A 24,639-nucleotide genomic window follows, 5' to 3' on the forward strand; every position below is an offset into this window, starting at 1 on the left:
TGATGTGACAGGATAACATCTCTGTAGTGTACCTACTAACTTAACTTTTAGTTATGTTCAATAAATGTTTTGCTTATTAAACATTAACACAATGGCCTGATTCCCATGTCACATAAACCCAAACCATGGATTAACATAAATGCATGAGCATGTAGAACCTGAGAGAGGAGATCCCAGCTGCTTTCCTCTTCCCTGCCTGTTCTACTGCTGTGCCACGCTAAGTCATAGTTTGGGCTCAGTGTGCCACCTGAACACAGGCTTACAGCTCAACCAACACTTTTTTAAAATTTTGGATACCAAAATGCTTAAACTGGTTTTAAACGAAGTATTGAGTTCTACAATTCAAAGGACGTTCACAGAAAACATTAGTTTTCGTTCCAACACTAAAAGCGAAAACTGAGAAGTTTGGCGTTGATGTTGAAAAACATTTCCAAAACAAAAAGTTATTAAGGAACACATGGTAACTAAAGTGATAGCTGAACTGCTTTATCTTGCTCATTGTTACGTCAACTTGTTTGCTGTAGCTTTCTGAAACAGAAGTAGTTATTAGGTTACAAAGTTTACTTGAAGTTTACATGAACTATCACTGGCTTAAGAAAATGTAGCATGTGCTACTCATGGTTTCTCTAAGTGTGCTCCACTGAAGATAATGGGGCTCACAACACCAACAGCTGTCTCAAGCCCTTTGAACAATCATTTCACACATTTACCTAATGAAACCATTTTGTATGAGATCAGGTAGTAACATTAAGGCAGAATTCACCCATTAAACTACATGAATAACTATTTCATCAATGAAAGCATTCCAACAGCCTTGTGGCACCTTAAAGACGAACAAATTTATTATGGCATAAGCCATCATAGTCCACTTCACCAGGGGTTAAGCTGAGTCACAAATAATACAAGTTGTTGTGGGGTGGGCTGACTGTCAACAGTGAAGTCAGAGGTCATCAGTTGCTTGTGAACCATTTAGTTATTGATTATTTTTACTAACAAGGATTTACCTCCTAGATCTATTGCTTGTATTGTGTAGAAGAGTAATATAACATTTCCAATATAGCCCATTCTCAGGTACCTCATTACATTTTCTAGTGTTGCAACTCCTACCTGAGAAAGTATCAGAAAATGCACCAATAAAATTTAACGCATACAAATCATTTCTCAAAGAAATTCATCTTCTTAAGGTCCACATTATCTCTACCTTTCCTTTTTAGAAAGTTGAGAGTAAAATGAGGGCAGGAAAAAGCCATTTCCTCTTACATTTAAATGGCTATCATCTTTCTGCATTATTTTACATTTCACTCCTGCCATACGATGAGGATGGCTGCTTCTTCAGGATCCAAACAGCAACATACAAATATACTGATCATCTAGATCAGATTTTATACAAATTTAGTTTATGCAACACCCATGAAGAGTAAAATAAAACACCCAGCCAAAATCAGTATTTCTAAAATGTTACACTGATGAAAATATGGCCACTAGTGTCCTGTCTTGGCACAGGAATACAGGGTTTCCCTTCTAATTATTTAAAAAGTGCAATGATCATATTGATTTAGCAGAAATAGAAATAGGGGGAAAGGTGTTACCACATATTTCGCAAAACCATACTCAGCTCAAATATACCTTAGTTATTCAGAAGGACTGGTCTTCCATATAACTCCAACACACTGAGGTTTAATAAAATGTTACCTAACAGTGTTCATATTCATATGCAAACACGCAATATTTACATTAATGAAAAACATTTTGTAGTATAATCACAATATTGGTATATAAATACTGGTATTTGTCAGTAACTTCTCATCAGTCCATTTAATATGCATTGTATAACTGGAATTCCCAGTTTTATTTTGTCCAAGCTTTTGTACATTGTATCTACTATACACCATGCCTTTAAAAAGCTAGGCAAAGGTTGCACCAACAATCCTACTGAAAATGTGAGTACTTAAATGAAACATCCAAATGCAAACTCATTTTGCCCATGGCAAGAGCTAACCAGCAGCAGTTATGATCATTATCTGTATATATATAGTAAGCCAGCTCCCTATAACATGGAAGGTATTTTCTTTCATGCTGTGAGATAAAAAACATATACAGTACTAGTTAAGAGCATTGGAAAATTAACATTTTCAAGGAAGGAAAGGTCTTCAAACCTATACTGCCAACTCATATTCTTTATGAATCTTCTACAAAGGCAATAGCCGACCTACACAATCCACTGAAACCCTTAACTACAGGGCAAAATACTGTTTTAACACACAATTACCAGTCAAGTTAAGAAGATTTTGGTTTTCTTAAAGAATATTTGAGTTTTGTTTCCTGCGAGGAAATTATTATTCATAATCTAAAACCACAGGTGAATATTTACTACTTGGAGATTTTTCAAGACTCAAAGTGTTTATTTGAAAGCTGAACACAGGATACATTATTATGACATTCCCATTGCAACTAGGTTTGTACATGTTGGTGAGAACTTTTTAAAACAGATCTATAAAGTCTTACTGAATGTTTCAGATTTTCTCAAGTTGCACAAGCCTCAACATTTGCTCTATGAGTTGTAAGCTGCACTTTCATTTGCATACAGTTACAATCTATAAAGCATTTAATTTTCAGAAGATAGGCTTTATGAAGAAAAACGAAAATCTATGCGTACAATTAAAGTTAAGGACAGTATTCATAACAATGTTTCAAAATCATTTAAGCAGATCTGTATTATATTTTATTGTAAGTATGGAACTCACAAATTTCACAGCATGGTCACATTTTATTTTGCTGAAGTCACAAACATCAGACATGCAAAATGAAGCACATTATTTCTGCTCTACGTTAAAGCCTAAGACTGAATACAAAAAAAGTAAGTTTTACTCTCCCACCCCCCCAAAAAAGTTTGATGACTACATTAACAATAAAACCGTTTTCAAGGTAACAGCTAAAATTATAAAGGCATAACACCAGACAGTCAATCAATTTTCTCAGAAGTAAGAAATAAATTTCAGTATCTGCGACGCTTGTTAGGTCCTTCAAAGCTGCCCCCAGGGTTTCCTCTACCAAAGCCACCGGGTCCACCACTGACGGCACCTACACCACCCATAGCTGGCTGAGGAGTTTCAGAGCCTGCCCTGCTAACCATAGGAGAACCCATTTGTGGTGGGCCTCCTTGCGGGAATCTTTCAGAATGCTATTTTAAGTCCATTTAGAACCATTTTAGTTACAATAAAACCAAGGGGGGAGAAACCAAGTGCCGTTTTCGTGAAGATCGCAGATAGTCCAGCAGAATCAGGATGATACATAGAAGGAAGAAAGGAGCAATTAATTTTAGTCATTATTTTAATAATAAGATGAAAAGTAAATTAAATGTTTTGCCCACCAGTATATTAAGACAAAAGGGGAAGGGGATCTAACATCCAAGTTTTAAAAAAAAAAGATTTAAAAAATGCTATGAGAAACAGTTTCCAAGCCACCCTGAGCGTTCAATATAAAGAGCAGGATAAAAGTATAATAAATATATTTTGCAGATTCTCCTGTAAAGTAGTATTTCTTCTTGAAATAAAGTAGAAGCACAATTCATTTTCTGTTGGAAGACACATCTATACTTTAAATGTTAAGTAAAAACCAGCTATAGCACATTTCAAGTTAAAGGTAGACTAATTTGAGTTAGAAGAGGAAATAAGCTTTGGAGAAGGAAAAAAAGGAGCCAGATGCCATTAGTTACCCGCTCATTCAACCGCCACATACTGCCCCAAATCCTCTAGGCATTTTTATTTAAACCTGTTGTTAGTTGAAAAACTAACAACAACAAAATCTGCTATTATAAAATTTGCAAAATATTTTTTGCATTAGATGATATAGTTTTAGATTATACTCAGTTTCAGATATACTCAGAAAACTCTAAGTTCAAACTGAACAAATAAGTAAAGTTCTTACACGCTCTTTTGAATCTAGGGGCATAAATTTAAATATATACTTTTTAATGTCCCCATCTGATTTCACTGCTGTCTTTTCTCTAGTACTATCTGTGTATACCTTCCAAAAATCTGGAAAAGAGGCTCAGCCATTTAAGAAATTACAAAGACTTGGACAGCTCAAGTGAGCAAATAATGTAAGATAGCGTACTGCAGTTGACAGAGTGTTGGACTGGGGACCTAGGAAACCAGGCTTCAAATCCCCACTCAGCCATGAAACTCAGTGGGTGACATGGGACTAATAAAAGCCTCTCAGCCCACAAAGAAAAACTGGAAGGGAGACATCCATCTTAAGCTCCATGAAGGAAAGACAGGATATAAATATAGTAATAAACTTCCTTCACACTTGGATCCAAAAGGCTTTGTGGTATAGGCTGAAGACATTTCCACTTCCACACACACAGAATTCCAACAATTCCCAATTTCTACTGCTGGCCCTAACACCAGAGCCCCTCCCCCCAACCTCAAGAATGGACTTTCTGGGGGCACCAGGGGCTGCATAGAAATGGGGGTGTACACTAGTGTTTTTTTATGTGTGCTATTTTTTAAAAAAGTTTACTAGTTTTTTTGAAAAAATAACTAGCTACAGAGAAACATTCCTTTTTCAAACAGCACTGTCATAGCTCATTTCCAGAAGTCTTCATAAATGATTATGCTACAAAACATTCAGGGTATGTTGATAAACGCAAATTCCATGTCCTTTTAAAGCACAATATATTGACCTAACATAATACAGGCCACTTTCTTTTGGTTCCCTTATGAGAAGGGTTAGAGAAAAACGCCTCATTCAGTATTGTGCATGCTACATGGGACCTATTAAACTGGCTATTCTTTATGTCATGGAAACAGTATTCTGAGTAAAATACATATAAAAACTGGTGCTGATATACTTCTCTTTAAAAACAGTATGAGCAGAAATAGTCCAGCTTTCAAGATATTGGAGAAAATCAGCGACAGCAAGATCTTTATCTGTTGTTTCCACGCAATCATTTTTACTGACAAAGTTTAAAAATCACCTTGACTTTTCAGCAAAAAGAAACTGATACAGGAAAACACAACAAACAAAGTTCTATCTGCAAACATCATTCTTTCCATTGCACATATACTATTTCCTTGGAACTCAGATATAGAAGGGAATGCTATACAGTGGTGCCCCGCTAGACGAAAATAATTCGTTCTGCGAATATTTTCGTCTAGCGAGTTTTTCGTCTAGCGAGGCATTCGTCTAGCGGGGCACCACTGTACTGACAGGCATTTGAATTGTACTTTTTGGCTATCTTGCACATTTTAAGTTTCATTCACCCAATAGTCATCCCTTTCTTATGACCTAAGCAGATGAATTGTTAACTTAAACCAGGAGTAAAGGTAAAGGTAAAGGTACCCCTGACCATTTAGGGGCAAGCTGTCAGGGAGCACATGCTGGCTAAATGGGGCTGAAAGGGGCACCCCTTTTCATTCTGGAACCACGAGGAGAAATGTGTTCTTGCCAGAGGTCTGGTCTGAGCACACTGCAAGAACCAGATGCAGTCTGCCAACACAGCCTGCCCACCTGTGAATTATACCTAACCATCTAAAGAAGCTGTTCCGCGTGCCGAGTCACACAGACAGTTCTATAATTGTAGCCTCACTTGTATAACACTAGCATGTTAACAAATTAAATTTGTACTTAAAATTCACTTAATCAAAGATATCTTCACACTATGTGTCATTTCAACAGATCACAATTGTATTATAGGTTTACCTGTCCCAATACAGCAAAATAAGAATGATGTCTATAAAATAATATATTGTTTTCTTTTTGCATTCCTCTGCTTTGATCATTGCAAAATGTGAAAAACGGCCTGACTGAAAACCAATTTTGGCAATTAATTCTGTGTACATAATTCTTGGGTATAATGACTTTTAATACAGTGTCAATAACAATGTCAACAAGACTGCAGTTAAGTTTGTTTTTAAATTATTTTCAATCTCAAAAAGTATTTATTAACTCAAAGGTCTTTTCTAAACTAGTTTTAGTGTGAAGTTATCTTTGCAGAAAAGATGTGTGCCACAATGAAGTAGAGACAAAATTAAAATTTTGTGATACATTACCACAGTTCCATTATCTGGCATCATTGGGGCTCCAATGTTTGCAGCTCCTTCTGGTCCCAAGGCAGGACCAGGACCCATTGCAGGGCCAGGCATTGTTCCTCTGTTGTTCATATTCAGGCCCATCATTGGAGGTGGAGGAGGAGGACCTTGGTTTCCAGCAGGTGCTGGGCTAAAGGCATCTATGCAAAACAGTCTACACTTAGAGCTGTCCTAACTGAATTTTAAAGACTTAAAAATTTACAACAATAACAAACTATACAAAACATCAATTAAATGAACAAATTGCTTTTAACCTTTGAGACTGTACATTTACTTCCATAATGAGGTTTTAAGCAAAAGTTAGTTACTGAAAGTTACTGCTGAAATTAAGGGTTTAAACTGTTTATAGGTTTCAGCTCTACTTATTTTCCATAAAGAGTTACCAGTTCATACAGGTAACTGCAGTAACTTTCAAGTTGGCCCCAATCCAAAGAGGCCTGGTGCCAGCATTTGTGTGTAACACAACTTTTTCATAGCTTCTCCTCCCCCAATGGTTTTTAGCAAATAAATTTGAATCACAAGACAAATAAAATTAACTTAAGAGGCTTACAGTAGAAGATACTCTCACATGTGCGCAATTAAGAATGAATGAAACTAGTACGCAACTTACTCAACTTTACTAATCAGAGTATGAATCCGCTTAACTTTGTGAACATATTGTACTTATTTATACTCAAGTAGTTAACCTCTTCATTTATAAAAACAGCTGCACATTGACTTGTAGTGGAAAATAGTAATACCCATGAGACAAGACGTGAACTGTACATTATAGAAATGCAGAAGGAATCATCACACTGTATTAAAAAATATTAGCACACACACAGAGAGAAAGAGCAAGAGTGAGATCCATAATTTCAGGGACATGGATTTTAGGGACATGTTTGTATATTCAAGTCAGTGTCCCATTACATATAAGGCAGGGGTTTATGTTTGATATGTTATAAAAAAGAGGCATATGAATTAGGAGACCTGAACCTTATACACACACAAACTATCTTGCCACACTCCATCGCTCCTGTACTTCTTTCCTATCTGTTAAACCAAGAAAGCTGGACTGACAGAAAAATGCCTATGATTATAAGAGCACAGGGAGGTTAATGTGCATGATCTTTTTGGGTGGAAAAATCAGCTCTACTCTACCACACCGGCTTCACATGAAAGGAGGGCAGAAACATGAAGAAACAGAATATTGTTTCCACCATAATACCTACTTTGGCTCTGAAACATAGAATTTACAGTTATAATTTTACCAGTGCTAGGAAACAGAGATGAGTGACAAAATGGTATGCTCTATGCATTTGGTTAAGGACAGCTATAAAATGATATTCAGCTGTCATTTTAATGCTTCAAATAAAGTATTTTCAATAAAGTCTACTTAGCTAGACTTTGTAACTCTTCAGCCACAACTGTTTTTTACACTTTTACATACACACACACACACACATACAGTTTTGTTGGGGAAATTACTCAAACCAAGTGTATATTTCTTAAACGCAAGTAAACAAAGCACTTAAACAAACTAACAAGTAAAATGAACTTTCATTCTATTACATATAAGCCTCATACTTGAGCACATGTATGAATTATGAATTAATCCAGGTGCCAAAGCTGACAAAGCTTTATGTAGATAATCCGACTTAACTAGGCATCTCCCTTTCTTTCCTAGTAATAGGAAGACGAAAGACCTTATGCTCCAACATTAAAGTGCTTGAAGTTCAATAAAGGTCTGCCTGCCAGAAGTGCACATCAAAATGCTGTGCCTCAGTTATATACTTATGGGCAACAAGACATCTTGCCCACCACCTCTGCCCACAAATCTGGAAATTAAAGCAAATTCACTGAATAAACTACACATCTTTCCAGCAGGTTAAAAGTGGGGGACACTTTTAAACATGTGGAGTCAAGCCCTATTTGGGTGTGCTGGTTGCATGTAAAATTCCTGGATCTATTTCTAAAGACAGTGTTCATAGAAGTTTTGTTCACTGTAAGTGCACTAAGAATCTTAAAGATTTTTTTAAAGAATGCTTTCAATCATACACCTCTTTTTAAAACACATGCTGTTTAATTAGCATTTCCATTCACAAAAGGAAACTTTCTGCTTTCAGAATTAATACTAACCAATACTAACCAGCTCAAATTAAAACATGGTTTAATTTTAAGCAGTGAGAATACACAATCCTACCCCCCCCCACCCAAATTTCTTCTTTATTATCCATTGTTTGTTTAGTTTGCCCAGTGCTATATATAATTAATGCTTTTATGGTTGGTCCTGTAGAAGGACATTCAGCAACTTCAGGGCTGCAATGGTAAAGGCCTCACTTCTTCTGTAGGCTAGCCCAGTCTCCACACAAGGTGGAATCTGAAGTAAGGAGAAGCAGGGTCACACATTCAGATCGAAAGGGCCAGGGAGGTTCATGCAGAAGGCAATATTCCATAAGATAATCAGGACTGTTTAAAGCTTTCTTAGTGAACAGAATCAGCAGCATCACTCTCCTTCAGCACATTTCATCTCTGAAGACAACCGGAGCAGTTTCAGTTTCAAACCTAGGTCTGAAACTAGAATAAAATGAATCTGGATAATCAGCTTCATCCAAGACTAACTGAAGCATGTGCAGCTACCACCCTTTTGAACATCAACAAGGTAAATTAGATAATGACTCTAGGTCCAAATATGGTTTCTTCGAAATGGTCAGAAAATAGAACTAGAAAGCAGTAGTGGCCACAAAAACGTAGCCATGATTAGAAGAGTGGGGGAATCTAAGCATGAAGGAGTGTAGCACATTCTCAATTGCTAAACCATAGCAGGCAACTGGGTGCTGCCCCATAATAAATCACTGTGGTGATACTGAACACATAGTGCTAAAATTAATAGTGCTTGAAATTTTCACAAAGGGGCTTCATTAATGCTAGTTACAATGAAACTTTGATAAATGTTAATTGTACTTTATGTTTCCAATCGTTTTCCAGAATCAGTCTTCCATAAATAGCAACATATTCAAAAACTTAAATAAGTGAATCTCAAGAAGTAATTTTTAAAAACCCACAACCTTTTCTTCTTGGATTAGATACAATTCGTATTTTGCTTTTCTTCAGAAACAGTCTTAAAATGAAAAAGTAACAACCCACCAGCCCAGATTTAGTATGTTCATTTGCTTTTTCCTAATTGTAAGATAACTCACATTTGAAACAAAAAATTCCTGAAGAACAAGGTTCACATATATATAGAATACTTCTCAATGTATAATACTTATGAGTAACATGTACAGTCTCAAATAAATTTTGAAATAACAAGAGCCTTTTGCTTCAGATCCCTACCTCCCATGTTTAATGCTCCACGAGGACCCATATCACCCATTCTCATTTCCTGTTCTCTCTGAAAGTAAACATAATTTTCACAATCAACCTATCACTTATTACTTTAACATTCTCATCTTTTCAAGTATCAGCAAAACTTAATTTGTCACAGTTATTGCAAAATGAATCTAATTTTCTGGTTTACATAAAATCAGAGGAATCCTGCAAAAAAAAAGTTTAAAAACTTAGTAAATTCTTCGAAGTCCTACAATTTGGGGCTTGCTGAAAAAGTATAAGTACACAAGATTCTTTCAACTGAGAGATCAATAGAGGATCTCATGTAAATGTTATTTTTGTTCAAGGCCAAAGGAACAAGGAGGAGTAAATGAAGTTTAGACTCTCTCCTGATCACATACCTGGCAGAATCAAAGGGGTGGGTAACAACTAAACAAACCCCTAGAGGTTGACTACACATCTGGACTGCATACTCTCAACTCCAAATTGAGCTTTGATGCACAGGCATCCAGTGCCACAGGGGCAATGTTCTGGTCCCCATACAGACAGAGATAATAGATTTAGAAATATTACTTCTGCACCAGGTCATAGTGCACTCAGAGAGAGTATAAAGAAACTACCATGATCGAGAATCAGCAACAATTTAATTAGTGTATAGGGATTTAATTTGTTTGTATTATTCTTCTCTCAATTCTGGGTTTGCACAAAGATAGGAACAGACAATCCTGAGATATTCAGAACAAACAGTATGTAATGACCCTAAGAGCATGAAAGTATTTAGTGTTGCTTATATTGGTTTTTTGTTGTTATTATACTTCTGAGCCTTAATAACAGCTCATAATATCAAAAAATGTGCAGTTTGGAATGATATTGCTTGAAGTCTTAAAAATGTTTCAGAATGGAAGCATTATGTGCAATGGCCATAAATTAAGAAAACTCACAATATAGACTACAATTAGGAGTAAAGTCATAGCAGCAGTAGGTCACTGTCATAAGGCAGGTGAGCAAATATTCATTCACCAGTACCCTGCACTGAATTGAGAATGGTCTCGGCCAGTAAGAATCAGGCAGGCAAACTCAGAAAATTGAAAATGAAGGGGTTTTTTTCAAGTCTTCACATAACTAAAAGCTATGTGTGGGTGGAAGATTAAGTGTCTCTCTGTGTTATTAGACTTGTTTACAATACTGCCATATGGGCTTAAAATCATACTACTTATCATTTGAGATCATTAATGTGCAGGTACACTGAACTGTGCAATTAAGAAAAGATTAATATTTTATCCCTTACAATCCAAACCATGCAAAACACAGTTGTTGAATGCATTACTAAAAACCAGGTGTATAGAAGAGATGGAACAATATTTATCAAAGGTGAAAATAGGACTTGATGGTAGTATTCATAAAATAGGGTGGGGAAGGGGGAGAAAGCTGACTTTTTAGTGAAGTCAAAAGGCCAGTAGAACAGATATTATTGGAGATTAGAAGTTTGTGTGGGTTTTCAAACAATTCCATTAATAGAGAACATGAAGAAATTCAGAATGGAGTAATTAAAAATTGCAACACAGAATAATAAAGGCAAGACATAGTTTTCTTCTTTTCCACCTTACATCCAGAAGGCACCTAAGGCAATACACACAATAAAACCAATAAAATTCAAGCAACTCTACAAAAATAAGCTGTTCTGATAAATATATCCAACCATTACAAGATTAAAACCAAAAATATTAAAATTACTGTAAGACTAAAAGTGGTCAGTAACAGTATTAAACTTCCTAATACCATTTCATAACACAATTTATAAATATTGAAGCATCAGATTTCAAACAGCTTCAATACAATATTTACAAGCCAGTTTAGAATACTGAGAGAAGCCATGTGCCCAACATCGATTGCAACTTAGCACAGACTGCAGACTCCACTGAAGTCACAAGAATGGGACTGTGCAAGTGTCATAGGTTAAATGAGAAAGCACATTTTCATAACTTTTTTTAAGATACTCCTTTCCCAAATATGATACATTTCTCATGTGGAGAAAAAAAAATCAAGAAAATGCAGAATTATAAAGTGTTTAGTTCTACTTCATTAACAGACTCACAGAACCAAGAGTGTCATATGCTCTTTCAGGACAAGCAGTAGTATTGTTAGCACAAAGTACTAAAAGCCAGTATTCAGAAGTACAAATGAAAGTTAGACATGCAGTCAAATATTCCATATTTGTGTGTAATTATGTTCCAAGAGTTTAAATAAAAAATTAGCAGAACATGAATATCTGTAACGTCAACATAAACAACACAGAATGGATAAAATACCACAGAACCTCCAAGCTAATACAGCTGAAATATAAAATTTATACAGCTGAATGTGTGTACTATTGTAGCAGAGAAGTAGGTTGTATGTACCTGGACAAATAACACATGCAAAACAATGGACAGAAAGTTGTATGATTTTGAGGTGGAAAAGACTTCGAACTTTTGTCAACAGAAAATGGGAAAAAAAGCTTTGTTGGAGTAATAAAGCAGCACCTCGCTGTGAAAACCGCTCAGCTGTATTTCATCCTGAAACCTCTGTGCAGCTGGTTCAAATGTTCAAGAGAAAAATAGGCTCCAGTCAGTTCTGCCACCCAAGTACTACCCACCAGCTTGATTGTGATTGGCCATTTCAAATCTGAATGGCAAGGAAAGTCCCAGTAGTGCAGTAAGAATCCCGCTCCCCACCCCCAGCTTAGCAATGCCAGCCTTTGCCGCTGAAATGGTATGGGGTCTCTGTATTTCATCCTGAAACCTCTGTGCCATTACAACTACTGTATTAACCTTTTAATCAAAGTGCAAATTGCATCTACAAAAAGAAATCATTCATACTTCGCTACAGAGATGTTGACTAAGTAAGCCCAGTTTGTTCACAAGGCGGTTCAGGTAAATTGTGAAAGAAAAGAAAATACAAGTTTTCCTAAATGTATGGCTCATATTACATTTCATATTAGGTACAATCTTCATGTATTTAACATCACATTGTATGTGTACATCAATCTTATTTTAATCAGATTCACACTTAACTGAAGGAGTATATTTCCCTTTGAAAAGCAAAAATGGATGGGTGATGTCTAGCAACACCCCCAGAATTACTCTCTCAAATATCTTACCTTTTTCTTAGAGAAAGTAACTTTCATCACCCTTAGATGTCAGTCCACAAAATCTTACACCCAGCAAGGGTCATTCTCAGTGGGAGAGCACCCAAAATCTGTTTTGCTTTTCCCAGCTTCAGCAGCTTTTTCTGAGACAGCCATGTCACACAGCCATTAGCTGTCAGTTTTGTTAGCAAAAGCATTTACATTCCATCTATGATTTTTGCGGAAAGCTAATTTTGCAGAGGAAACACCAGTAGTGTTTCGTCGGGTTCAGTGAAGCCATTACACTAGCTTCCTAGCAGTTGGGCTGCTGGTGCTTAAGAGTAAGGTAGGGGTTGGCATACCGCAAACACATCGCTGCAGCCAGTCGTGTTCTTGTGCTAACCTCCTGACCTCCTCACCAACTTGCCTTTCCCCCTCTCAGTAAACAGCAGCACCCTACCTCCCAGGAAGCTGGCACTGCAGCTCCACCCCAGATAGCAATCCGCTTTTGGGAAACACCTGCAAACATAGCATTCTGTATTAGTTAGCAGAAGTAAAAATTCAATACATAGGGCAGATTACTGAAGTGAAATGAAGGAACAAACCTAGCAATAGGTTCAGGGCCAAAAAATAATCTGGCAACACAAGACGGGGAAATATTTGAATATTTTTTTGCAAACACATAAATAAATATTTCTTATCTTTGAGGCACAGGGGCAGCTCTGGATTACTCTAAAACTATAATTTGCTGTTTCATATAATTTAAGGAGAACATCTAAATAAGAATAAAGTAATTTGAAACATTCACTCAGTATCAAACTGACAGTTTACAGCAAACGAAGGCTCCTTGGCAAACTGCACATCTTCTGAAGTTGTGAAGGGTGATGTCTACCACAAATAAGCTCTCCACCGTATCTCTCCATGAGCAAGTGCAGAACCACATTTTACCATTCCCTCTACACAGCCTCAAGCTATTATTGCTGGGATAGTGCCCAAGTCTTTCTCTATATCAAAGAAGCATAAAAGGAATTTCACATCATTTGTCCTATCATCCTCATTTGTCCTATAATAGTAGCAAATTCATTCTTCAAGTGTGGTCCTTATTAAGCCAAAATGGCACCACTCATGCACAAATGTTTCCAAAGTTAAAAGTGAGAGCTGCCCAAATTAATCAATGGAGAAATCAAAGATTTTAATATAGTCGGAAATTGGACACCAGATTGTTCACCCCACCCCAGGAAAAAAGACACCAAAAGGTAGTAGAAAAGTATCCAACAGCACTATTCTCTAGGCAACTCACAACGTGATATAAAATACAAATGAAAACAGGGTCATTTAAAAAGAAATTTAAAATTTCTAGCGTGGAGAAGAACAGAAGTAGACAACGCAAACATACAGAACTTATAAACTGTAGTTCAGAAGTTAAACCACACTCAGAATTACCATAGACAGCACCTGGCTCTCTGGAGAGGACATTCTAAATCTGAAATACCACCACAGAGAAGGCAATTAAGTAGCATTCACCAGTCTCACTTTGCTTGGTAGGGCCTCTGAAGAGAATCTCAAGGTTTGAGTAGGTTTATTTTGGAGAAGATAGTATTTCAGGAAGCCTGGTCCTACACCATTTAGAGCTTTAAGAGGCTAAGACCAGAAATCTGAATTAGGTCCAGAGTTGGAATGGGAATCTGAGCAACTGATAAAAGTACTGGTACAATATGATTGAGTTCCTGCTCTAACTCAGGCTGCAACCCCAATCCCATTTACTTGGGAGTAAGCCCCACTGAATTCAACCAGAATTATGTCTGAGTAGAATTGGTGTGGATTTAACACACTCTATAATATGTGAGAAAATATTTAAAACACAGGCCTGCTAAAGACCAAATGCAGTTCATATTGAAGGTTAGAAGGGGCTGTGGCTAGAACAGTTTGGCTCTTAAGGTATGATGATGTTTATGAAGTACAGAAAGTAATAGAAGCTTATAGAAGCTAACAGAAGTGTTCTAGTATGTTCTAGCATTCAAAAGTTCTCTAGGGAGCAGGAATGCAGCTGCTGTTTTTATACTGTGTTATCTGTTTCCTCCAAGGTCATACAACCCCTGGACTAGCTATAATTGCTGTCTGGCAGGGACTTGCCAACTCACTCTCATTCTTTATTTCCTGTTAATGTACTTGCTTTAATTTATTCTCTCTATGTATATAGTTTTTACGTTGGTGTGGCATTTTTATACTGTAATTAGATTACGCTCTGAATTGAGCTTGAGACTGCTGTACCAGGGACCTGGTACCCAAATGTAAAACTATTTTGCCTTAGTAAACCGTCTACTGATGATTTTGCTGCGTTCTGTGTCTGTTTAGAGCCCACAAGTCACCAGAGTCCCGATACTTCATTTCGCTCAACAGCCAGGCATGTCCCAATGCCTTTGGGGCATGAATCCTGACATATACTTCACACTAAGTATCAGAGGCCAGACTGCAGTGTCACACAAAGCAACCTCTGGCTTCTGCTTTGGCTGAAGCACTGTGACCTTTGATGCACCTTTGAATGCAATCATTTCAGGATCAAAGAAGTCCTTATCTCAGCCATGAATAATGAACGCCAATTTACTGGAGAATCCTGAACATAAGGACTAACCTCAGGTCTATGGGTACAGGGCACTATACAATTTAAATAATAAATAAATACTGACCATCCTCTAGTTGGGGTAAGAGCCCTCTGCATCACTGGAAAAGAATGGGGAACAGTGGTCCAGCTAGTGAAGAATGGAGCATCTGGGCCAGGCCCAAGCACTGCAGTAATCAAGTCTCAAAGTTACCAATGCATGCGCTTGATTTCTTTTACCACCCGCTGGTGCAAGGAAGGCATTTCTGCACTATGCAGGAGCCTGTTTTTCCTGTCCCTCATTAGAACTCAACTCACTTTCAAAATGCAAAGTGTGGAGCGAATGGCCAAATAATTGACAAGTGTTATCAACCCACCCTGTGATCTGTCTGTCAAAGGAGAACAGGGAATCACTTGCAAATTTTAAAAAAAACATTGAGCTTAGGACTATTTCAGATGAAACTATATGAACTGTTAATTTCATTAAGGCTTGCTCCTTAATTTTTGCAGCTCTATTTGAGGAGACAACCAGAAACTACTTCTACATGCAGAAATCCACAGAAATGCTTTCTTGAGGGAAAGCTCTCACTTACCCATTCAAAGTGCAAGATAAATTGAGGACTTTTCTGCTTTAAAATTTTGGTTTCCACATTACTCTAGTTACTTTTCTTGGCTAGCAAAACTGGCATATTAGTTGCTATTTCCAGCTTGTGAACAGACTCAAGACATCAGGGAAAGGCCATAAATATGAAGTTAAGGATAAAAATAGAAGCTATGACCAAAAAATTAAGCCAATCAGTCCTAACATTTTTATGTCTTTCAGATTTGTTAATTGCATCACAAATGCGGTTATCAGACAAAGTAATTTGTGACATAAATGAACACGTGCAAAGCCTCCAAATACAGTATCCCATTCCCAAGAAAAGATACAACTAGATTAGAAACCCCTTTATGAGTGCTGACATTGCTGTACTCTCCAATCTGACTTCAAAAGAACAAGACAGTTTAACAGAACTTTCCTAGGATGATTCTTCTGGCTGACTTCAAAAGCACCTGTCTTGACTTCTGTTCTAAATACCTGGAACTATCCAATAAAGCTGTGAAGCACACTGTGCCTTTTCCTACAATATTTCTATGAAGGGGGATTTTCTGCACCTGCAGCATTGAAATCAAAATATTGAACCAAGCTGGATATGGAACCAGATTTAAGGTTGAAACTTCCATTGCTTCAACCATAAATCCAATCTTTAAAAGCTGCAAAACAGCACCACCCATCTCAGTAACTGTCTCACTATAATACATAAGCAAATGTTCTTTCTGTAGAATGACTAAAACAAATCATATGTCTCGTACATATATGTATTATTATTTTTCAAGCATAAGTATTCATTTAAAAGTCTTACTGGATTCACGTTATTTGTTATTATGTATTTTCTCAATTAACGGAGCCTAACGGTTAAGCGTTAATGAACAGGAAGATTTTTATTCCTTCTAAAAACTATTTTCAAGGTTTCCGTTAAAATAAAAATATTCTCTCAAATATACATCCAGGTGTGGTTGCATAGCTCAGCAAATCACGTATTAAAACTATACCATGTTATTCTTAAATATATTTGACAGTACAGACTAGCAAACAATAATTAACCCCCAAGAATGGACTTATTGTCAGGTAAATATATGAAGGTTTTTGACATAATAAGTCAATTGACATCGTGTGACATGTTTGTGTATATTGGATTTGGATTTGATATCCCGCTTTTCACTACCTGAAGGAGTCTCAAAGCGGCTAACATTCTCCTTTCCCTTCCTCCCCCACAACAAACACTCTGTGAGGTGAGTGGGGCTGAGAGACTTCAGAGAAGTGTGACTATCCCAAGGTCACCCAGCAGCTGCATGTGGAGGAGTGGAGACGCGAATCCAGTTCCCCAGATAACGAGTCTACCGCTCTTAACCACTACACCACACTGGCTCTCTATATTTAATTCTTAGGTAGAATTATCAACAATGGAAAACTATCACATCAATTTTTAAGGCATTTTTTCATTTCATTCTTCAAGCAAGCTTATGTAGGAAGCTGGAACACCTATTCTGAAGTTTATTCCCACAAGAAAAATATTATTTGCTTCATTCAGCTAATTCTCTTAGAGAAATGAAAAATAAATAGATCAAGAATATCTGTAAATACATTGAAACACTTGAAACAATTTCACAGTGCTGTCCCCAATGGCCAAGACTCCATTTTCTATACTTAATTCACAATGCATACAGCAATCATTTCCTAGATGGTGTTGGATCTAAGAAACCGGCAACCCAGCAGGATGGGTGGCATATAAAACTATTATTATTATTATTATTATTACTATTATTACTACTACTACTACCACCACTACTACTACTATTGTGGTTTTTATACAGTTCCAGCACAATCAGGTTCTTATTTAAAGTTGACCATGTCAGATTGTACCATAATATAACTACTGTGCATAAAATATTTTAAATGTATTTTTAAAATAGTAATTAAAAATTATGTGTATCACAATTAAATGTATACACATTCCAATTGACCTCAGATGCAGCATGGATTTCGTGAACAACAAGCTGCCTGTAACCATAAAAAACATACATGAGCTGCTGTGGTATCATTAATGCTTCAAATACAACAGAGGGAGACAAGGGCCAATCATAACTAGAAAATTCAGTGCAGCTGCTGAGAATGTCAGTTTGATTATCCAAAACCTTACACAAGGCAGAAGAATGACCCATATATACACTACAGAGGCTAACAGGAGGAAAAAAAGTTTACAAGGCCTACTGACAAAAGAGGTTGGATCATTTGGTAAGTACAAAGAGGTACAAGGAAGCATGAGGGGTACACATAACCCACTCATGATAGACAATAATTTTATTACATTCCTACTGCATAGATGACATGAAATGTAGTTCCATATTCCTTTTTATAATGCTGGCAATTGAAGACTGTTAGTAACTGAGAATAGTAGCAAATTACAGCACATATTTGTTCTATTGAAAAATGCACTGAGTATACAGGCATTCTTCTAGTTAATATCCAAAATGTTTTATTTCACTAACGAAGTCCTGACTGTAATGAGTGCTTACCTATGAAAGGAAAATCTTCAGAAAACAGCATCCACCATTGCCCCTTTATTGAGAAATACTAAGATTTTACACAATTAAACCATGTATCAGACATTATCTTAGCTCTATTCAGTGAACTGCTGAGAATAATCTGACAAGTAAAATAGAAGGGTGGGTGGTGGCTCAGTGTCTTAACATGATACTGAACAGATCCCCATTCTTCAAGCCAACAGAACTAAAAAGAAATGTGCAGGAGGCTGCTTCATATATGTTAATTTCCTACATGGGTACCACTTCTGTTTAGAATGTTTGTGAATTCTAACTCAATGGATGGTACAGAAACATTTGATGGCACAACATGGTCAGATAAACAGACATGGAGCTGATCAACAGCCTGGATGGAAGACAATCAGGAGCACCAAATAAGCATAATCTTAAACACACATGTACCACAGCCAAATATATTCATCATGCATGAAAAGTAATATGCATATAGGAAATTCATCGGCTAGGAAGTGATCTTCAGTCACCTACGAAGAGTACAGTTCATTTTCAAAAGTTTAAGTGGCTAAGATTTACATCATGCAATCAGTTGTATCTTGAAGCATATCAAATTGAATGATAAAAGCCTTATCTTTATCTCTGTAATACAGTGGTACCCCGCTAGACGAATGCCTCGCAAGACGAAAAACTCGCTAGACGAAGGCATTCGTCTAGCGGAAGGCTGCCCCGCAAGACGAAAAAGTCTATGGGGCTGCCTCGCAAGACGAAAAATTTTCGTCTTTTTTTTCCGTTTTGCGGAGCGCGGCTGTCATTGCCGCTCCGCAAGACGAAAAACCCGCTAGACGAAAATTTTCGCAGAACGAATTATTTTCGTCTAGCGGGGCACCACTGTAAATGTTCTAGAACCAAACTGCAAACAACATGCCATGGAAAAGAAGGTACTGTATAAGCATTCAAGGGGGTCAACGTTTGTATCTCTAACCTGCATAGAGTCAGAAAATCTCACAAGTTAATTTAGCTGCAAATCCAATTACCAAAATACTACCATATTAAAAAACTGAAGGGATCAGTAGTACTGAATAAACTTTTTATCCTTTTGTATAGTAAGTAAAGCAATTTATATAGTGAGCAAGCACACTGCAAAGATCTACTACAGTGGTACCTCGGTTTATGAACTTAATCCGTTCCGGAAGTCCATTCTTAAACTCAAACTGTTCTTAAACCGAGGTGCACTTTCCCTAGTGAGGCCTCCCGCCACCGATGCCCTTCCACCGTTCGGATTCCGTTCTCAGACCGAGGTGAAGTTCACAAACCGGGACACTATTTCCGGTTTTGCGGAGTTGGTAAACCGAATCATTCTTAAACAGGACTGTTCTTAAACCAAGGTACCACTGTATATGCAGAACTGTGATCAAAGAAGCAAGAAAATAACAGAAACAGAGCAGTGGTTACACATAAATGATACATTGGTTACTTACCTTGAAGATGCTTTCTCTCCTAGAGTGAACAAGGCACCCATCAACTAATGGGTTAACCCATTCCTCCACCCAGGGGACAGGCAAATAGTCGTTTGACTAGCTTCAGTATGCATCCCAGTCCCTGGTGGCTCCTCCCCAGTTTCTGTCCATGGCACAGATATAGACAGAAACCTATGGAGTTTATTTAACAAATTTATAGACCATTTCACAGCATTAACACCATTTAAGCAGCATAGAAGAATGGAATAGGACATAAAGATACAAATTCTAAAAATAATGAAATCATTTCAACAAGCTATAATATAAAAAACAATAAAACCATATTTACACATTCTAAAAACAATACAACTATTTCTTGGGCTCTACAATTGACATTCCTTAAATGACTGAGTTAGACGCCAGTAAAAGCCTTCTTAAACAAAATGTATTTAGTAGGCAAGAGGTTTAGAGGCAAGAAGTGTGGGAGACTGCAGTTAAATACAACTAGCATGCATGAATGCTAGCTAGCATATGAAGAGGTGAAGACAATACAGCTGGATTCCTAGACTCAACTAGGTCATGTTCCCTCTTCTCCGATGAGAGGAAGTAAAGCCTTCTCATCCTGTTCTCTCTCTATTTTTTCCACAGCTTTGGATTTTCCCATAAGAATCAGGGGAGAGAGAAACACAGCAAAAAAGCAGAGAATTGGGGAGAAGGGTTTAAAATGAGCAAAGGAGAAGAAAACCTTGATGAAAAACTAGAATTTAAGGTAACCAAGATATTGCCCAAACAATACTAACATTGTGAGGCTCAAAGAACTCTGTCCTGGGCAAAGCAAGGCATGAGACTTGGGAAGAGTCACTAGGGTCTGGGATACATTAAAAAGGGTGATGGGTGCCTTCCTCATCCCAAGCACAGAAATGTCAATCTCCTGGTATTCTCAACAATGAGAACATACCAAGTCTTGGCACTCTATGTAAACCTGTGGCACCGAGGCAGAAGCCTGTTTCTCACTTACTTTCATTATTTCTATATATCCTGAGGCATAATGGTGTGGGGGGAAATAGTAAATATCCTGAACTTTGGACCTAGCAATAGAACCAGTCAGCCAGGATGAAAATTGATCCACATTAATTTTTCACCTTTTGACTAACTTGGATCATGTTAATCCCCACTGTATTTCACTCAGTTAAATATACTTTCACCCCTGTTATGTATTCTCCCCACTCCCCAGACAGTTAAGAAGTGTTAAGATGTGTTCTTAACACATTTCCTCCAGATTCTTGGCTTCCTGATGCCCAAGCAAAAAAGCTCAGTTAAGAATGTAAGACCATAACTGCTGGATCAAACCAAAGGAACATCTAGTCCAGCATTCTGTTCTCACACTGGCCAACCAAGTGTCTATGGAAAGCTCACAGCAGCAGATGACAATAACAGCCGCCCTGCTTGTGATACCCAGCAAATGGTTATTCTGAGGACTAGTGCCTCGGATATTTCAACATATCCATCATTGCCAATAGCCATTGACAGCTATATCCTACATGGATTTGTCTAATCCCCTTTTATAGCTTGTCCAAACCATCACAACTTCCTGCAGTAGAAAATTCTATATTCAACTATGCACTCAATGTGTGAAATACTTCCTTTTGTATCACCCAACATTCAGCTTAACTTAATGAACCCTCATTCTAGTATTGAGAGTTAGCTATTCACTTTACTGTGTTTTTGGTGACAGAGTGCTGGAGACAGAAATTAAATGGCCCACTTTTGGTTCTAAGGTACGCATGGTTAAATATAAGCAAACTGTAATATTGTTGGAAGAAAAGGATTCATGACCCCATAACAGTGCTGTCAAGTATCCCGTTTTCCCCGGTAATCTCCCTTATTTCAAGCAGTTTCCCGCTGCTATCCCTTATTTTTTATATCCCTTTAATTTCCCGTTTTTTCAAAGGAAGCAGCTCCTCCCCCTCCCCCTGCTGGCCAGGGACTGGGAAGACCTCGCCTCCTTGCAGCCTCAAAGCAAGCGGGAGCCATTTCCCGTGCTTACAGGTGTCATAACCCACTGGCAGTGTTTCCAAAATTCAGTAAGCCTACTGCGCGCGTTCACACCAGTATCGCCCACTTTTGCTTCTGGCTCCACCCACCACCGCCATGTGACTGTCCCCGGGATAGGTAAGGCTGCTGATCCCTTATTTTCAAATCCGAAACTGGACAGCTATGCCCCATAAAGAGCTGGGCCAGAGGTTGCCAAACTAAGGTCCGCGGGCCGGATACGGACCACCGGGCTCATTAATCAGGCCCGTGAACCTTGCAGACCCTGCCGCCAGCGCAGTCAGTCCCTGCCCTAAACAGACGCGGCACGGAGGCCTCACCGCGCGGAGACTGACTTCAGCAACGCGGCATGGCTTCTGATTGGCTGCAGGAAGCTCCTGCAGCCAATCAAAAGCCACAGATGCCTCTGGGAAGGCAACTGCATGGGCGTGGCTTCTGATTGGCTGCAGGAAGTTCCTGCAGCCAATCAGAAGCTGGACACCTCTGGGCGCAGCCCCTTCCTTCCTGCTGAGGCGGCCAAGCGGGAGGAAGCGGCTGAGTGGAAAGGAAGCGGCAGCAGCATGCAGGCTGCCTCCGCCACCCAGGCCAGCGGAATGGGCTCTGTACCCCGCTGAGACAGAGGACACTGACACTGCCGAAGACGAGGCAGCGTCAGTGTGAGTGGCATCGGCGGTGTGTGTGTGCTTTCGGGAGGGGGTGGGTCTGGCCCCCCACAAGGTCTGAGGGACAGTGGACCGGCCCCCTCCTGAAAAAGTTTGCTGACCCCTGAGCTAGGGTGTAGTTGTCTTTCCAGCAGCCAATAGTCCTGCAGGGTATTCAGATGGAGCAAACCTTCACTGAATGTCCAACAGTTAAGCCAATGCATCTCTTCCCTCCTGCTCACCATCCCAAGATGGGAATGGGAGAAGTATGGTTTTTGCTATATTTAATCCAATGTTTCTCAAACTTGGGTCTCCTACAGTTGTTGGACTGCAGTTCCCATCATCCCTGACCACTGGTCCTGCTATGTAGGGATGATGGGAGTTGTAGTCCAACAACTGCTGGAGACCCAAAGTTTGAGAAACACTAATTTAATCTGTTGGAAAACTCTCTGCTGAAACTCAGTAGTCTGTAAATTTAATTGACAAAACTTTTTCTTATCCTGTCATTGTCCCTCTGAACTCCAATAAAACAATCCTAACAGTTTAAGATAGAATCTCTTGTATTTTCATGTCACAAGCAAAGTCCTATGAAGTACATTTCTCAGATTAAAATTACATGTAATTAAGGGTGATCCACAACCACAACTGTTTGGTAGTGGCATTTAAACACCAACAAGTCTCCTTTCTTATTTGATTTATGAATTGCACGGACAAAGGCAATTAGTGGCAGTTATATTAAAACTATTTTGACAAAGGTTGCAGGTGATGGTAGCTGGAAAGGGAGGGAAATTATTCCATATACCCTGTACATCACAAGGAACCATTACTGAGAACAGCAGCCTTTAAAGACATTTTAGGAAAAGAAAAAACTCAAGCAAGAATAATATATTCATTGCGTCACTACTAATATGTACTAAGTTAATCAGGAAGTTTCCAATTTGAAATTATACATATATAAATAACTGCCTTTCACTTACTTCACAAATTGCCAATACATATTCAACAGTCACCCTTAATGAAAGCATTTTCAGTAAACAAAAGAAATGCTAAACCAACTAATGATTAGTACCACCATGTTATAGACGCACAATTCAAGTAAAGACCTTAAAAAATGGCTAGCTTTGAGTACTTTGACAGGAAGCCTCGGCTGTTGGTGCTTAGCTGCGGTATAAAGCATAAATTAAAATCAAATAAACATACTAATTTTAGAGGATCCTCAATACTGATCTACTCTCAGTATAAAAAAAAACTGGCAGTGATCTACCAAAGTTGTTGAGCTTTGTCGGGGGGGCAGGGTCCTGCAATTGACCACGGACCCCACACGATCAACCAGTAGATCAAAAGCAACCTGTTGGAAATCCTTGGTATACTGTATAGCAGGGGTAGGCAGCCTGGGGCCCATGGGCTGGATGCGGTCCAATCGCCTTCTCAATCCGGCCCAAATGTGTCCTTTTATTTAAAATGCATCTCTGGGTTATTTGTGGGGCCTGCCTGGTGTTTTTACATGAGTAGAATGGGTGCTTTTATTTAAAATGCATCTCTGGGTTATTTGTGGAGCATAGGAATTCGTTCATTTCCCCCCCAAAAAAATATAGTCCGGCCCACCACATGGTCTGAGGGATGGTGGACCGGCCCACAGCTGAAAAAGGTTGCTGACCCCTGCTGTATAGGAACTATTAAGTTTATTATCTCCTGGTGAAATGCAAAAACAGGGATCTCTTTTTAATTTTCCAAAACATAGGAAACTGCCTCACATCATGCTCATTTCATCTAACCAAGTATGGTCTACTCCAGTGGTGGCGAACCTTTTGGAGACCGAGTGCCCAAACTGCAACCCAAAATCTACTAATTTATCGCAAAGTGCCAACACAGCAATTTAATATGGGATAATAATTAATATACTGAAATAAAATGAGTGGGGGGGCTGCCCTGAGTTGTTGAGGGGGGGGGGCTTGGAACACAGTTGTTTTTTGGGGGGGAGAAAAACACTCACACGCCTTATAAACGCTTCCTATGGCATGCGGAGCAGAAACAACACATAGTCTCAAGGATCGCAGGCAGCAACCAATCAACGAAAACCCTTGACAAAGCCACCAATCACATGAACTGCAGCCTGCTGGCTGTAAAAAAATCCCACCAATGGCTGGGGGCGGGGAGGCAGGAATATAGCTGCTTTGGGGAGATAAACTGCCTCTAAGCTGCTGCCGGCCGGGTGGGAGCAGTTTACTCACAAGGAGCTGTGGGGGGAAGCTGCTGGCCAATTTGAAAACCCCAAACAACG

At 38.5% G+C, this 24,639-nt stretch overlaps 1 protein-coding gene across 3 annotated transcripts in view; it reads right to left on the minus strand.

Moving 5' to 3' along the window:
* PSPC1 (paraspeckle component 1) overlaps positions 1-24,639 on the minus strand; it is a 61,497-nt gene that overhangs the window by 16,916 nt on the left and 19,942 nt on the right. The window contains exons 7-9 of one of the 3 annotated variants that reach the window (XM_033146281.1): positions 9,411-9,468; positions 6,057-6,235; positions 2,380-3,181 (exon numbers count right to left, since the gene is read on the minus strand). The exons of 1 other annotated variant lie outside the window; for it this stretch is intronic. In XM_033146281.1, coding sequence (XP_033002172.1) covers positions 2,996-3,181; positions 6,057-6,235; positions 9,411-9,468 — 423 coding nt within the window. In that variant the 3' untranslated portion in view covers positions 2,380-2,995. Of the gene's footprint in view, positions 1-2,379; positions 3,182-6,056; positions 6,236-9,410; positions 9,469-20,227; positions 20,297-24,639 lie in introns of those variants that run through there. One more of the 3 variants, XM_033146282.1, reaches the window with a different exon arrangement.

Source organism: Lacerta agilis, chromosome 4 (assembly GCF_009819535.1).
Source record: "Lacerta agilis isolate rLacAgi1 chromosome 4, rLacAgi1.pri, whole genome shotgun sequence".
Taxonomy (NCBI): domain Eukaryota; kingdom Metazoa; phylum Chordata; class Lepidosauria; order Squamata; family Lacertidae; genus Lacerta; species Lacerta agilis.